The sequence below is a fragment of the Carcharhinus amblyrhynchos genome, chromosome 8 (genome assembly GCF_965287045.1).
Source record: "Carcharhinus amblyrhynchos chromosome 8, sCarAmb.v2.hapA, whole genome shotgun sequence".
Lineage (NCBI taxonomy): Eukaryota > Metazoa > Chordata > Chondrichthyes > Carcharhiniformes > Carcharhinidae > Carcharhinus > Carcharhinus amblyrhynchos.
Genome location: NC_137331.1, coordinates 42,082,349 through 42,097,568, shown reverse-complemented (window position 1 = coordinate 42,097,568; position 15,220 = coordinate 42,082,349). Strand labels below are relative to the sequence as shown.

Sequence of the window (15,220 nt, the reverse complement as noted above, 5' to 3'; positions counted from 1 at the left end):
TAATTGCCCTTGAGAAGATGGTGGTGAGCCATCTTCCTGAACAGCTGCAGTGCATGTGGTGTAGGCACACCAACTGTGCTGTTAGGGAGGAAATTCCAATGAAGGAACGTCGACACATTTCCAAGTCAGGATGGTGTGGGGCTCAAAGCAAAGTTTATTTATTAGTCACAAATAAGGCTTACATTAACAGTACAAGAAAGTTACTGTGAAATTTCACTAGAATAGTTTGGAGGGGAGTTTGCAGGTGATAGTGTTTCCACGTATCTGCTGTCCTCGTCCTTCTAGGCAGAAGTGATGTTACAGATTGAGATTTGTGAAGCCAAAAGGATAGGCTGTGGAGTTGAGAAGTAAGGAGGCAGATGGGAATTGGGATCCTGCAATCCCTGTGCACAAGGTGAAGTCAGCTTTATGACTGACTGACTTTCTCAATACACTAATTAATCTGTTTTTGTTAACTGATGTAAAGTTGAAGGGGGAACCATGAAGACAAGTGGAACTGTTAGAAATAAGGAAACAGTAGCACAAGTGATTCAGTTACTGGGCTGATAATTCAGAGGCATGGGCTAATGATTTGGAGCCTGCAGTTAGAATCCAACCCCCGCAGTCAGGGAATTTAAATTAGTTTGGTAAATCTGGATTTAAAAAGCCAGTATCGATAATGGTGACCAGTAAGACACCAGATGCTGCAAAAACTAATCTGGTTCACTGCTGTCCTTTAGGGAAGTAAATCTACTGTCCATACCTATGGTTGCCTCTTAACTGCCCCGAGGCAGCCACTCAGTTGAATTCAGAAAGGGCTCATCACCACTTTGTCAAGAGCAATAAATGATGTCTTTGCTAGTGCTGTCGACAATCCCTTAAAGTGAATAAAAAAAACACACAGCTGGCTGATCAAGGACCTTACTAACTGTCCTGGCTGGAGACAATTCACACCTTTTTAACCTGTGATTATCCCTCTGTTCACTCACGTTGTCTATACCTGTAAAGACTTGATTACCTGTTAAGACTCGCATTCCAACCATTATCTGATAATTAAGTCTGTGTCTATATATGGCCTGTTTGTGAACCCAATCTTACATTCACCTGATGAAGGAGCAGTATTCAAAGCTTGTGCCATCAAATAAACCTGTTGGACTAAGAGTTTTAAAAGTTAATGTTTGGATGTAGATCCCTGTGTGGGAACTGTGAAAAACCTCATGCTGGTTCTATTTTTAACAAATACTCAAAATCTACAAAATCAATAACACATTCTTCTCAAATGTGCTTTATATCCTTCTCATGTACCCTGATTGTTTTCTTTCTAGTCCTGTAGCGCAGAGTGGGAAGAAATTAGTTGCAGTGCACAGGACAGTGACTGTGAGGAATCTGTGCCTGCGTTAATACAAGAATGCCTGAATAACATGAATGGTTGTGAGGAAGAGGATGGTGATGTTAATGAGCCAGTGTCCTTGTCTGAGTAAGTATTGAATAATATTGTAATGTTGACAGTAATAGGTTCTGAATATTATGTATATCTAAACAAGAACTTGAACATAGGGTCCAGAAGGAAAGACTGCGTAGCTAATTGTGATTCATCCTTCTAGATCCATCAAATCTCCTGAAAAAATACCCAACTAGGGATTGAAGTTTTACTCTATTGGTGTTTGCCTTAATTGAACATCTTTTTATAAAAGACGGCATCTCTGACAGTGCAGCACTCCCTCAGTACCCATTAATATTGCACTCAAATTGTGCGATGTGTGAAGCTGGGTTTTGGACTAGTTGGAATTTACAGGGGTTGAACGGGGATGGGAAAGCATTCGAGTAATCAAGTCTGGAGGCGACAAAAATACACTTGGGAGTTTATGTTTCAGAGTGAGATGGGTGGCTGATATAGCAGAGTCCGAGCTACGTGATATTGGTAATGAATAGAACAGAAATAAATAGTGAAAATTACAGACAAATAGAAAGCCAGAAACCGGGAAAAAGAGCACAAACAAAACAAAGTTATCCTGCGGTGTTGGACTACTCCGGACCATTAATTAATCAACATTCTTGGGGTTACCATTGACCAGAAACTCAACTGGACTCACCATGTAACACAGTGGCTACAAGAGCAGGTCAGAGGCTAGGAGTACGGCGGCAAGTAACTCATCTCCTGATTCCCCAAATCTTGTCCACCATCTACAAGGCACAAGTCAGGAGTGTGATGGAATATTCCCCACTTGCCTAGATGGATGCAGCTCCAAAAACACTCAAGAAGCTCAACACTATCCAAGACAGAGCAGCCTGCTTGATTGGCACCATGTCCAGAAACATCCAGTCCCACCACCACCGACGCTCAGTAGCAGCAGTGTGTTCTATCTACAAGATGCACTGCAGCAATTCACCAAAGATTCTTAGGTAGTATCTTCCAAACTCAACACCACTTCCGTCTAGAAGGACAAGGGCAGTGGATAAATGAGAACACCGCCACCTACAAGTTCCCTCCAAGCCACTCTCAATCCTGACTTGGAAATATATCGCAGTTCCTTTGCAGTCACTGGGTCAAAATCTTGGAATTCCCCAGCATGTGGACTGCAGCAATTCAAGAAGGTAGATCATCACCACCTTCTCAAGGGCAATGAGAGATGAGCAATAAATGCTGGCCTAGCCAGTGACACTCATGTCCCACAAATTAAAAAAAAAATGGATAATTATTGAAGTTAATTAGTGCCTCTGAGGATATGGAGTTAGCCATGTAGTGTAAGCCTGTTGGTCAGATTGCTGAGGAGCTGTTGACAACCCAGCAACTTTGGTGTTGACCCATTTTGAGCTCGTCCACAAGTTGCTGTGAATTCAGTTTCACAACTTACTGTGGTGAGATTGAAATCCCGGATTTCTGAATTGCAGATTTCGTGCCGTGACCAGTAGATTCCTGTATCCTCTTCAGTGTCATTTTGCACTTTTAAATTGTGCAGATCAGATTGAAAAGCTAGTGGAATTTTCCAGTACTGAGTTACAAACTGAGTACTTTGTTAGCGAGTTGGGTAACTGCAATATTTTTCGTCACATTGTGGGAATAATGTAACATCTGAAAATGTAAAACAGAATCTATTCATTTTTTTTGCAGGTTATTTGAAGAAGCTGCAGAGGGTCTACACCAGCTAGCAGATAAATTACCTCCTCCCGGTAATTGTCAGCAGGATTTCTACTGGAGCCCTTGTGTTGTAATGAATTATGCTTGGCTTTACTTATTGAGAGCTAATTAACACTGATTAATCATAAAAACTCTACCTTGCAGAAGGAGGCCATTTGGCCCATCGAGTCTGCACTGATCACATTCCGACCTAGGCCCTATCCCCACAACCCCATATGTTTACCTCGCTAATCCCCCTGTCAGGGTCAACTTAGCACGGCCAATGTACTTAACCCGCACACCTTTGGACTGTGGGAGGAAATCGGAGGAAACCCATGCATACACAGGGAGAATGTGCAAATTCTATACAGTAAGTGACCCGAGGCCAGAATTGAATCTGGGTCCCTGGCACTGTGAGACAGCAGTACTAACCACTGTGCGACCCTTAACTCAATTAAATTGACTTATAACTTAATCAATAAAGGACCCATCCATTGACTCTGTCTACACTTGCACTGCCTTGGCAAAGCAGCCAGCATAATTAAGGACCCCGCGCACCCTGGACATACTCTCTTCCATCGGGCGGGGGGGGGGGGGGAGGGAAAGACACAAAAGCCTGAGGTCACGTACCAGCTGACTCAAGAACACTTCTTCCCTGTTGCTGTCAGACTTTTGAATGGACCTACCTCAAATTAAGTTGATCATTCTCTACACCCTATCTATGACTGTAATACTACGTTCCGCGTTCTCTTGTTGCCTTCACTATGCTTTGTGTAGCTTGCAAAAAAAATGTTTTTCACTGCATACTAATACAATGACAATAATAAATCAAATCAAAGGTTATTTTAACTTTGCATTCCATAACTGGTTCTCAAAAAGTGATTTGTGGAGGTAATGAACAGTGTGCCACAATTCCTAAGTAAATTGTTTTGAGCAGATGGTCTCTATGCTTAAAAGATGGATATGAATTTTGCAGTGTTCTCTTTTTCTGTGGACAGGTAAAGGGTTATTGGATCTCATCTTGCTGGTCTCTGGCAGTGGGATCCCTAAGCTGAAGGACTGGCTTCCTGTTGTGGGTGCATTTAAGCACCTGAGAGAATGGCATTCAGCAGAAATTGCCTTCGTGATAAAGGATGGCATGTGGTAAATATCTCAAAATTTGCCAAAGTTCAGTGTTTGTATGGAACTGACCCACAATGTAACAATTGCATAAACTATATTCTCTGTTTTGGTAATTTCGCTTGCACATGAAACTATTTTCTGATTTATGAAGTTAGAATTTAAAGTTTGGTCAAACCTTTAAATGTTTTAAACATGGCACCACTTGGCATTTTATAATTACAATAGAACATTCCTTTCTTCATATCAAATGTCTAACTATTAATGTTTTTATAACAAACTCAATAGCTCATACATCACTATTTAATTACATTCTGGATTGAGAACTGTAAGAACTTAGGGGTGTGTGCAAAGTCTAGTACCATAAATCTGCAAACATTAATAAACAATATCTGTAAATAGCTTGAGATACATTATTTACTAACAAGGAAAATTGTGAATTCATGGAATAGAATCATAGAATCCCTACAATGCAGAAGGAGGCTATTCGGCCCATCAAGCCTGCACCAACAACAATCCCACTCAGGCCCTATCCTTGTAACCCCACGTATTTACCTTGCTAATCCCTGACACTAAGGGACAATTTAGCATGGCCAGTCCCTCTAACCTGCACATCTTTGGTTTGTGGGAGGAAATCCACAGACACAGGGAGAACGTGCAAACTCCACACAGACAGTGACCTGGGTCCCTGGCGCTGTGGGGCAACAGCGCTAACCACTGTGCCGCCCCCAAATTGTTACTTTAAAAACCGGGAAACCCAAATTGTGGGTTCCCTAAACTTTTCTGGCCACGGATCAGTATAGGATGAACAATCCTGGATTCTTTTCTCTTCATACATACAGATCTGTAAAACTGTGGGTGAAATTTCATGCCCCTTTCTCAGCCTGCTGCAGGTAAGGGTAAATTCATGCTTTTCCTAACCTGCCCATCGTCATTGGTATTTTACCAGAGACAGGGGAGACAAAGGATGGCAGGCCCTTAAGGAGCAATCTTAGGATGAGTTTCCTCCTGTCGCTGGAATTTTACCATTGGGGAGATGTCCACATCACATGACCCCCTCCTCTCCCCATTTCCCGCCCCCCCCCCCCCCCCAAACCAACTATCACCATTCACCCCACCAACCACCCTCCCAATCCCAGACCCCCATCCCCCCAGGCCTGTCAACCTGGCCCCAGCAAAACTCCCTGTCCCATCTTCTCATCCATCTCCATTGATGATCATCAATGAGGATAGCCTGCAGTCCCAGTAGTGGCCATCACTCCCAGTGGTGCTGCTGCTGTGACAAGAGGGCTACTAATCATTTGACTGGTGGTTAATTCTCATATGCAGGGCTTCCTCCCAGATGGGGGCAGAAGTCTCACTTTGAGTCATCTAATAACCCAATGGCTGTAAAATTGGCTAGAGACTTCCTGGCCACGCTGAGACAGGCTTACCTCTGACCTTTAAGCTGGGGGTGGAGTCATCACCTCTGTGTAATTTTCCGCCCTTTGAAAGGTTTTGGTAGAGTTGACTTGGAGCGAGTGTGTCTAGTTGAAGGGAAAGAGCAAAACTAGAAGACGTCAATTTCGGATAGTCACCAAAATGCAAGTAGGGCATTTAGAAGAAACCCCCTTACCAAGAAAATAGTGAGTGTGGAACTCAGTCCCACAGGGAGAAATTGAAGCCAATCTCACAGGTGTATTTAAGAAGAAGCTAGATAGGAACAGAGGATTATGTTACTAGTTAGTTGAGGGAGGAGGCGTGCTTGGAGCGTAAGTGGCGTACTTCTGTATGTTCTATGTAACTAATGATACAACTTAGATAACACAAAGTTACTTCAAACTAATTTATTATTGCCAAATCCAGGAATCTAACATAATTTTTCTAATTGTAGTTGGCAGAAAATTGCAGAATACGTGGGAGCAACTATTGTGGACCCAGAAAATTTTGAGAAAGTGCTTGATCCATTGGTGATATGGAGAGGGAAGGTGCACATCCAAGAGCGAAAGGTAAACTGTTGTGTCTCTATCATTACACGATAGAGAATAACCTAATTAGTGTATTATATTTTTGTGGGCGTAGGAAATTTCCAACAGAGTGAGAAAGAGCTTTAATTTTTGTTCACCTTTTCACTTGGTATGAGCTTGTTTTTAAAAAAAACTGAAGTTTACAAATCAGCTCCACTGAGGACAGTGTTCCAGCTCACTAAGTGTGCAGTGGCAGAGGCCATCTCCCACTCGACAGTATAACAACAGCATGATAAGGGCAAGTTGTTGATTTCCATGATGATAAATGTGGACAAATGAATTTATAAATAAGGACAGAATGTCCAGGTTTTAAATGGAATCTGTATAATGTTTGCTCCAATTCCATTCTCTCATGCTGCCTCACCTGAAGACTACATGTTGCCTCCCTGGAAATCAGATAATATCTATTGAGGTATGAATAGAAACCAGAAGCAGGGTAGGCCATTTGGCATTTTGAGACTGCTCTGCCATTCAGTACGATCATGGCTGATCCTCAATCTGAAGGCTATATCCATGATTTCTCCTCATACCCCTTGATGCCGTTTAAAATCTTTAAAAACAAAATCTTTCTTGAATATATTCAGTGACTTGCTCTTGGTTCAATTACTAGAAGGCACAGGTTTAATGTGCGAGGGGCAAGGTTTAAAGGCAAGTTGTAAGATGTAAGGGGCAAGTTGTTTACACAGAGTAGCGGGTGCCTGGAATTTGCTGTCGGGGAGGTAGTGGAAGTGGACACGATAGTGAGTTTTAAGGGGCATGTTGACAAATATGTGAATAGGATGGGAATAGAGGGATATGGTCCCCAGAAGTTTTTAGTCCAGTCAGGTAGCATGGTCGGTGCAGGCTTGGAGGGCCGAAGGGCCTGTTCCTGTGCTGTAATTTTCTTTGTCCTTTTGTTCTTTGTATATTAACTGTGGTTAACTCCATACTGTTGGAGGACATTGTTATCGAATAACCATCTGATCAAACTAAAGTTGCATGGTAGCATGGATGAACAGTCCAAGCCACTGAATTAAGGTTCTGCCAGGGTGTGGGTTTGAGTTGCACCACTGTCAAATCTTGAGCAGACGTAAGGAGATATTTATGTGTGCGGGTTCATTTTGGAGGTGAATACTTGTAATCTTTCATTCTATGTACAACTCAAAATTGAGCAAAGGTGGGCTGTGGTTTCTTCCTTCATGAGCTAATATCAGGAGTTATCGAGGCAGTGTGGATATTGGTGATGTGGCTGAAATTATCTGCTTTACACCTAAGGAGAAGTGAGAATGACCGGGAGTCAATATTTGGAAGTGACACTGCTTAAACAAAAATTTAAAGCCACTAGCACCACCTTTTCAGGAGCTGGATTTTAAACATAGTGTTCGAGGTGGTGAGCTTAGAGATAGCATGTTCCTGAAATACAGTATGGAAATACAGTGAAAAGAAACCTCAACAGGAAGTCAGAAGAAACTGAAAACATGAACAGTATGGAAATCTTGTACACCAGGACAAGTCTTTACTTGAACTTAATCTATTTTCTTACACCCCAGTTCAGCTGAGTCACCTTATGTGAGCATTGAAACATTTAGCAGTTGACAATTTTGTGAAATCAACCCTTCACAAATGTTGTAACTTTTAAAGTTTTGTGCTGTAAATTTTGTGCCATAGATTTTGTTTAAGGTAGATGTGAGGTTATTTTTGCGTACCTTTTCTTTTATTGCTTTCTGAATGCCTAATGTGTTTTGCAAACTGTAGGCAAGCAGTTGAGTATGAAAGCAAAGGATAACTCATATATTGTAAAAAAGACATTTTTACTTTTTCGTGTTTCCCTAGTTTGCCTCTGGCGTCACATTTGCAGGATTCTGCTTGAGAGGCAACACTCAAAGTTCTTGGAATCATTTAATAAACTCCTGCGCTTTGACTGAAAATGCATCCACAGCTTCTAGAACAACAGATACAAAAAGAGAGGTGAACATTTTTCTCATTTTCTTGACTGAGTTTGTACTGGGCATAATGAGCACAAAGGAATTCATCATTCCTCTGTATGTGCTGATGAGTGGGCTTTAGTCTAGACATTGTGCCTAGATGATCCAATAATAGCCAACTTTTAATATGTTCTGAGTAGAATGTCCCCACTCAAATTGCCAAATTGAATGTCATCAAAATGTTAGGGAAAAACATTATTAACCAGATGCCCCAAAACTAATTAAAATGTCTAAATCTTTGTTCAGCCACATATATTAAGTTGCAGCTAAATCTTATTTGGAGATTTTTAATTTGCATCTGTAAGTGGCGAGAAATAACCTGCACAACATCAAGAAGTGTGAAAGGCTTTCTTTAAAATTCGATAAAATTCATTTTGTATTTTGATAGATGTTTATACTGTGTAGTATCTAGAATGCTTAGTTTACCTCACGGCAAGGGAAGCACTAATCATGGGAAAGGTGGGATGTAAACCATCTTAGTTCTATATTAACACAAAGAGCTTCCACATCATGACCTCATTTAAAAGGAACTATAATGTCTTCAATGTTTAACTTAAAAAGCTAACAGTTGACATGGCTGCACACTTACTGAAGGAGAAGCGACAGAATAACATTATTTTTCCAATGAGACAGGAAAATAAGAACTCGATCGTGACTTCTTCACTAGTGACATTTTTGGACTCACAATGAGATTACTTTCTGTGGTGCCACATTATGTATTCTGTCACTTACTATTTTAAAAACACAAGAGTTGATAGTGGCCCCTAATTTAGGAGAGCTTGTAAAGATCACAACTAAGGAAAATGATTTTGATTTAATTCACATTGCTGAAAAGCAGCCAGAGAAGTATTGGCCAGGATGTGCGTTGTAGACATCAAACTCTCTGTTTTATAAACAGAGTTTTATGAGTTTACTGAATAAAATCTATGGAGTTTACTTGCAAGTATTCCATTTAATGAAAACATCCTGATGTTTATATATCCTTGGTAATACTGCCTCCTAGATAATTATAATTTTTTTTCCTTAGGCTTTTCATTATTATCAACCAGTTCTGGATTTTGTGCAGTTGGTGGCGCTCTCAGACCTTCCCTCCTACTTCCGTTCTGGAATTGAGTTTGAATTGTATCCTTGTTTTCAATTAATGTGCTTTTAGTAGCTTTTTTGCAGGTTCCCCTCCCTCCCCCTCACATATTTTGTGAGCTGCACTTGTTCAGTTTCATCCTTTTGACTTCTTAAGAAATGACATGATTTCTTGTGCATTATTTTAAATGCATGAGATTTGACATGCCGGTATCAGCATAATTTAAAGGGATTAGATTGAAATTGGAACACGAGTTGGCCATTCTGTTAGAATGAATTATCTGTACTTCAGGTATATTTACTGTCTTTGCTCCATGTCCCTCAGGTAAAACAAAAAATCTATTGATATCAGTCATGCAACATTCAATTGACACCCCTTTTTATCCACAGATTTTTAGGGCAGCAAATTCTGAATTTTAACCACCCTCTATCTGAAAATTGTTTGCTTATTTCACTCCCAAAGGGCGTTGCTCTAACTTTAAGGTTATGTTCCCTTGTTGTGGACTGTCTCATCTGGAGGCATAGTGTGGAATTTTCCCAAAAATAAACTAAACGTCATAAGGTGAAGAATGGATTCATCCATGTTGGTCTCCCTGGTGCGCGCCACACTGCAATCGCCCCACACTCAGTCACTTTTTTGGAGTGCAGTTTAGGTACGCACCAGGACTGGGGCGGTATCGGGCAGGTAGGGCCTAAATACGCTGGTGAACCTGGCTTCGTTATAGTTTTCAATGACATTGATTAGATCCTGAACCTTTCAAACACAAAGTCAAGCTTTAGTGACTTGTCTTTAGTGACTTCTGGTGACTTGTAATTTAGCCTTTCAGGCTCTGGCTTAATTGTGGAAATTTGCACAGTATCCACTCTCCTCCAAGACCAAAATAGTTCCCACATTAAACTCCATCTGGAATTAGTAACTAGTAGGTATTTTGCATCATAAGTTAGTTCTTAGATTACTTGAACCTGAATTTATATTTGCTACAAATAAATTGTTGCAGATTGTTTCAGCCACTTTAATGGTTTCTATCTAATATAAATGATAAGGGTTTTGCTGGGAAGTCAAATGAAATTAGTAGTTACGTCAGTGCTGCCTGAAACAGAAGAATGCTATTGTTTCATTGCAACTCCTTTGTGCCTCCTGGGGTTTATTCTGAGTTGGAAATTTATCGTTAAATCTAACTGATGGGTTTCTTCCTTCTACACATTACAAGCGTTTAAAAAATAAAACTTCTACTGTAAAGCAACACAAGCACTTGTTTTTAAAACTAGATGCCATTCTTTGTGACCAAATCTATTTCTTTGTAGGCGCTAGTTGACGTAGAGATACTGTTTCTTGAGACTTACTTTGTGGTGGTGAATGAATAACTTCAATCCTTTTCCCTTCATTTCCTCTCCCTGCCTTCCTCTGGCGGCTTGTTTTAATCAATGCAACCTTGTTCAGCTGGTATAATGAGATCGGGTAGTGACACAGATCAAAGGGAATTGAATGTAAAGTCTGCAGAGCATCCAGATCGGTTGTTTTATTTTACCCTTGTATTAAATAATGGTATTTTTAAACATCTTCTGTATTTTCTTTTGCCTTGCAGAAGGTATAGGATCTTTTTCACTGTGAATGATGTGGATTGTTGCTCTTCACATGTTTTTTTTAATTCCCCAATGTCAAATGATTCAGTGATGATTGGGGTTTAGTAGAATAGTAGAAATTCGTGATCAGGTAAGTGACGAGGCTAGCCCATTGTACTGGGGGTGTGCTGATGCCAGTAATGGTGGTTTGCCCAGAGTAGGGTAGAGTAAATGATCAGGGTTAGTCAATGAGGTTAAACCGAGGCTCTACCTGATGCAATTGTTTTCCCCTTTTGGCTAAGATGAAGCATTAAATCAAGTCTGGGAGGCGGTGCAGTGCCTCATCCTGTCAGTTTGGATCTTGGCACAGTAAGAAATCTCACAACACCTGGTTAAAGTCCAACAGGTTTATTTGGTAGCATGAGCTTTGAGTGCTGCCCCTTCACCTGATGAAGGAGCAGAGTCCAACAGCTACCAACTAAATCTTTTGGACTTTAACCTGATATTGTGAGACTTACTGTGCCCACTCCAGTCCAGTGCCGGTATCTCCACATCGTAGCTTGGATCTTGTTTGTCCCTCGTGGGGACCATGAATTGGTTTCAATTTGAATTGGATATTTTGCTTGGAATAAAAATGCCAGAAAAGAAATGAGGCCATTCAGCCCACCATGCTGAAGAGCTGTCAGGCCTAATTATACCTTCCTACATTAGGATTGTATACCTGCAGGTCAGCACTCCTCAAAGAGACACCCAGATACTTGGTAAATGTGGTGAGAATTTCTATTATTTAAACCAGACTGAAACTGTAATAAACAGTTTATAAATAATGCAATTTATGAATTATACCTATTGCATATTAAAATTTGTTGTCAGTTTTTTTAAGAATTGAAGCTGGTTTATATAAATAATGATGTGGATGTGCCGGCATTGGACGAAGGGACTAACCCGAAAGCTTGTGCGTTTACTATCAAATAAATCGGTTGGACTAAAACCTGGTGTTGTCAGACTTTTTACTTATATAAATAACTCAGCAGTATAGTTTTTATATCTTTTTCCCGGGGCGGAACGGTGGCACAGCAGTTAGCACTGCTGCCTCACCATACCAAGGACCCGTTTCAATTCCTGCCTGGGTCACTATCTGTGTGGTGTTTGAACTTTCTCCCTGTGCCTGTGTGGGTTTCCTCCGGGTGCTCCGGTTTCCTCCGGGTGCTCCAGTTTCCTCCCGCACTCCAAAGATGTGTGTGTTAGGTGGATTGGCCATGCTAAATTGATCCTAATGTCAGGGGATTAGCAGAGTAAATATGTGGGGTTACGAGAATAGGGCCTGATTAGGATTGTGGTCAGTGAAGACTCAATGGGCCGAATGGCCTCCTCCTGCATTGTAGGAAATCTATGAATTTATTACTGAAATGCTTGTGGAAAATACTACTTGCAAGGATCCAAAATCTTTGTTTTGACTTTTCTTGTCCACCTTTGGGCATAGCTGGTCCTCAAAACAATGAAAATGATCAGATACGAATTTAATTTTCTAATTGCCATTGCAATGCAGTAAGGCATGATTAATGTTAACATTACAGTAGAATGTGAGTAAGCATTCAGTCTTTATAGTCTGTAATGATAAAGTGCTTGCGCTTTACTCACTTTTTAATTTGTTTTTGTATGTTCTAGAAACAATGATCTTTGGGGAGACATTCCCCGTGTTCTCTATTATGTTGTGAGGCCTTAGCGATGAGTGTCATTTTGTCTTTAATGTGTTAAGTACCTTGATTAAAATACACAGCGCTTTATCAAGAAGTGATGTCCACGGCAAATCCAAGCTTCTTTTGAACCAACTTAGTTCTCTACAAGGGAAGGTAAGTTCTTGCTGCGTTCTCAAAATTAAACCTCCAAGCAAAGTGTTGAAAATCTTTTATCCTTAAGTATTGGAGCAAGTGGCTATCTGTCTACTCATTTCTGTTTCTCCCACTGTAATGTCTTGAGATGTGTGATTATAGCTAGAGCTCTGTTCATTTTGGAAAAATTACTTTGATGAGATGATCAGTGGAGTTGACCAAGGAGAGCCAGTGGATGTGGTTTATTTAGACTGTGTCAGAAGGCTTTCGACACGGTTTCGTGTAACTGACTACTATTTGAAGTTAAAGCACGTGGGATTGCAGGTGATGTCCTGAGATGGATAGAAAGCTGGTTAACAGGTAGGAAGCAAAGAGTTGGCATAAATGGGTCTTTTTCTGATTGGCAATCAGTGACTAGTGGGGTTCTGCGGGGTTCTGCAGGGATCTGTGCTAGGACCCCAACTGTTATATTATACATTAATGTTTGGAAGAGGGAACTGAATGTATTATTTCCAAATTTGCAGGTGACACAAAGTTGAGTGGGAGGATAAGCTGTGAGGAGGATTCAGATGCTTCAGCGTGATTTGGACAGGCTGAGTGTGTAGACATCTATATGGCAGATGCAGTATAATGTGAGGTTATCTACTTTGGTAGCAATAATAGGAAGACAGATTATTACTTGAATGGTTGTAAATTGAGAGAGGTGGATATTCAGTGAGATCTTGGTGTCCTTGTGCATCAGTCACTGAAAGTAAGCATGCAGGTACAGCAGGCAGTAAAGAAGGCAAATGGTATGTTGGCCTTCACAGCAAGAGGATTTGAATATAGGGATAGGGATGTTTTGCTGCAATTGTATAGTGCATTGGTGAGGTCCCCCTGGGGTATTGATGTGGTTTTGATGTCCTTATCTGAGGAAGTTTGTCCTTGCTATAGAGGGAGTACAGCAAAGGTGTTCCAGGCTAATTCCTGGGATGGCAGGTTTGTCATATGAGGTGAGACTAAATTGATTAGGATTATATTCACTGAAATTTAGAAGAGTGAGAGGGGATTTCATAGAAAGTTATAAAATTCCAACAGAGTTAGACGGGGTAGATACAGAAAGAATGTTCCTGATGGTGGTGGAGTCCAGAACTAGGGCTCATAGTTTGAGGATAAGGGGTAAACCTTTTAGAACTGAGGTGAGGAGAAATTTCTTCACCCAAAGGGTGGTGAATGTGTGGAATTCACTACCGCAGAATGTAGTTGAGGCCAAAACGTTGGAATAGCCTACTCCTGCTTCTGGTTTCTATGAGATGACTGTAACACTATATTCTGCACCCTCTCCTTTCCTTCTCCCCTATGTACTCTATGAAAAGCATGCTTAGTCTGTGTAATGTGCAAGAAATAATATTTTTCACTGTATACTAATACAGTGACAAATCAAATCAAAATCTCCTTTCAGTATAATAAAACTGAAATTAACATATCCCAACTTCAGGGATAGATCAACTGGCCAATGTGCTGCAGTATTGTCAAGAAAGGTGACACGGTGGCACAGTGGTTAGCCTCGCAGCATCAGGGGCCCGAGTTCAATTCCGGCCTCGGGTGACTGTGTGGAGTTTGCATGTTCTCCCTGTGTCTGTGTGGGTTTCCTCTGGGTACTCCAATTTTCTCCAACAGTCCCATGATGTGCTGGTTAGGTAGATTGGCCACGATAAATTGTCCCTTAGTGTCCTGAGATGTGCAGGTTAGGGGGAGTAACACGGTAAATATGTGGGATTACAGGGATAGGACGTGGATGGAACTTGGTAAGGTGCTCTGTTGGAGAATCGGTGCAGACGCAAAGGGCCGAATGGCCTCCTTCTGCACTGTATGGATTCTATGAGTGCTTGTATACTTAAATACCAGCATAATTGTGATCAAGAGGTAAACCTGGCTTCTGGATTGCCTTTCCCAAGCATTCTAATAAGAGATCATGCTGCATAATCTTTTGAAATAGGTGAAATTGGCCCATAATTCCATTTGTTGCAAACTTGAGAGATTTTCTGTTTTCAGATTTCATAACTACTTTTATATATAGTTATAACATGGATATATTTGCAGCATTCGGTATACCCACAGTAACTATTTGTGACTCATAAATGTCCTGCATCCAGTTAACTTGGTCCTTACCCGGGAATTGGCACTTCACAAATTCGACAGCCATTGCTGCCTACACACATTGTTTATTACTCTTAAACATGCTTGAAGCACTCATGTTATTACCAGCACCTGAAGCCACTTTGGCTCCATTATTCCTGCCAATTTTCTGCTAATTCTCTTCGTCTTGTACAACTTCTTGCTTTTACCCACTCGCTGTCTGGTTTGTTACGGAGCATCTGCTGGTTTCTCTTCCTTCCCCCGTGCCCAACCCGAGTTCAAGTGTGGCCATATGACTTTCTTTTCAAAGTTGACTGCTGTTAACACTTTTCCAAGGTAAATATTTGGTGTGGATGCCTCCACAATGAACTCACCAAACCCATGTGACAGCATCACAGCATAATAATGGTATTGCGGAAACCTCTTCCAGAAATCAGTGTC

General features: G+C 41.0%; 1 protein-coding gene across 2 annotated transcripts in view; it reads left to right on the top strand.

The window, feature by feature from the left end:
- mtbp (MDM2 binding protein) overlaps nt 1-15,220 on the top strand; it is a 76,861-nt gene that overhangs the window by 9,113 nt on the left and 52,528 nt on the right. For both annotated transcript variants that reach the window (XM_080193940.1, XM_080193941.1), the window contains 7 exons: nt 1,305-1,456; nt 3,092-3,150; nt 4,096-4,240; nt 6,090-6,204; nt 8,035-8,169; nt 9,214-9,308; nt 12,610-12,682. In XM_080193940.1, coding sequence (XP_080050066.1) covers nt 1,305-1,456; nt 3,092-3,150; nt 4,096-4,240; nt 6,090-6,204; nt 8,035-8,169; nt 9,214-9,308; nt 12,610-12,682 — 774 coding nt within the window. The remainder of the gene's footprint in view (nt 1-1,304; nt 1,457-3,091; nt 3,151-4,095; nt 4,241-6,089; nt 6,205-8,034; nt 8,170-9,213; nt 9,309-12,609; nt 12,683-15,220) is intronic.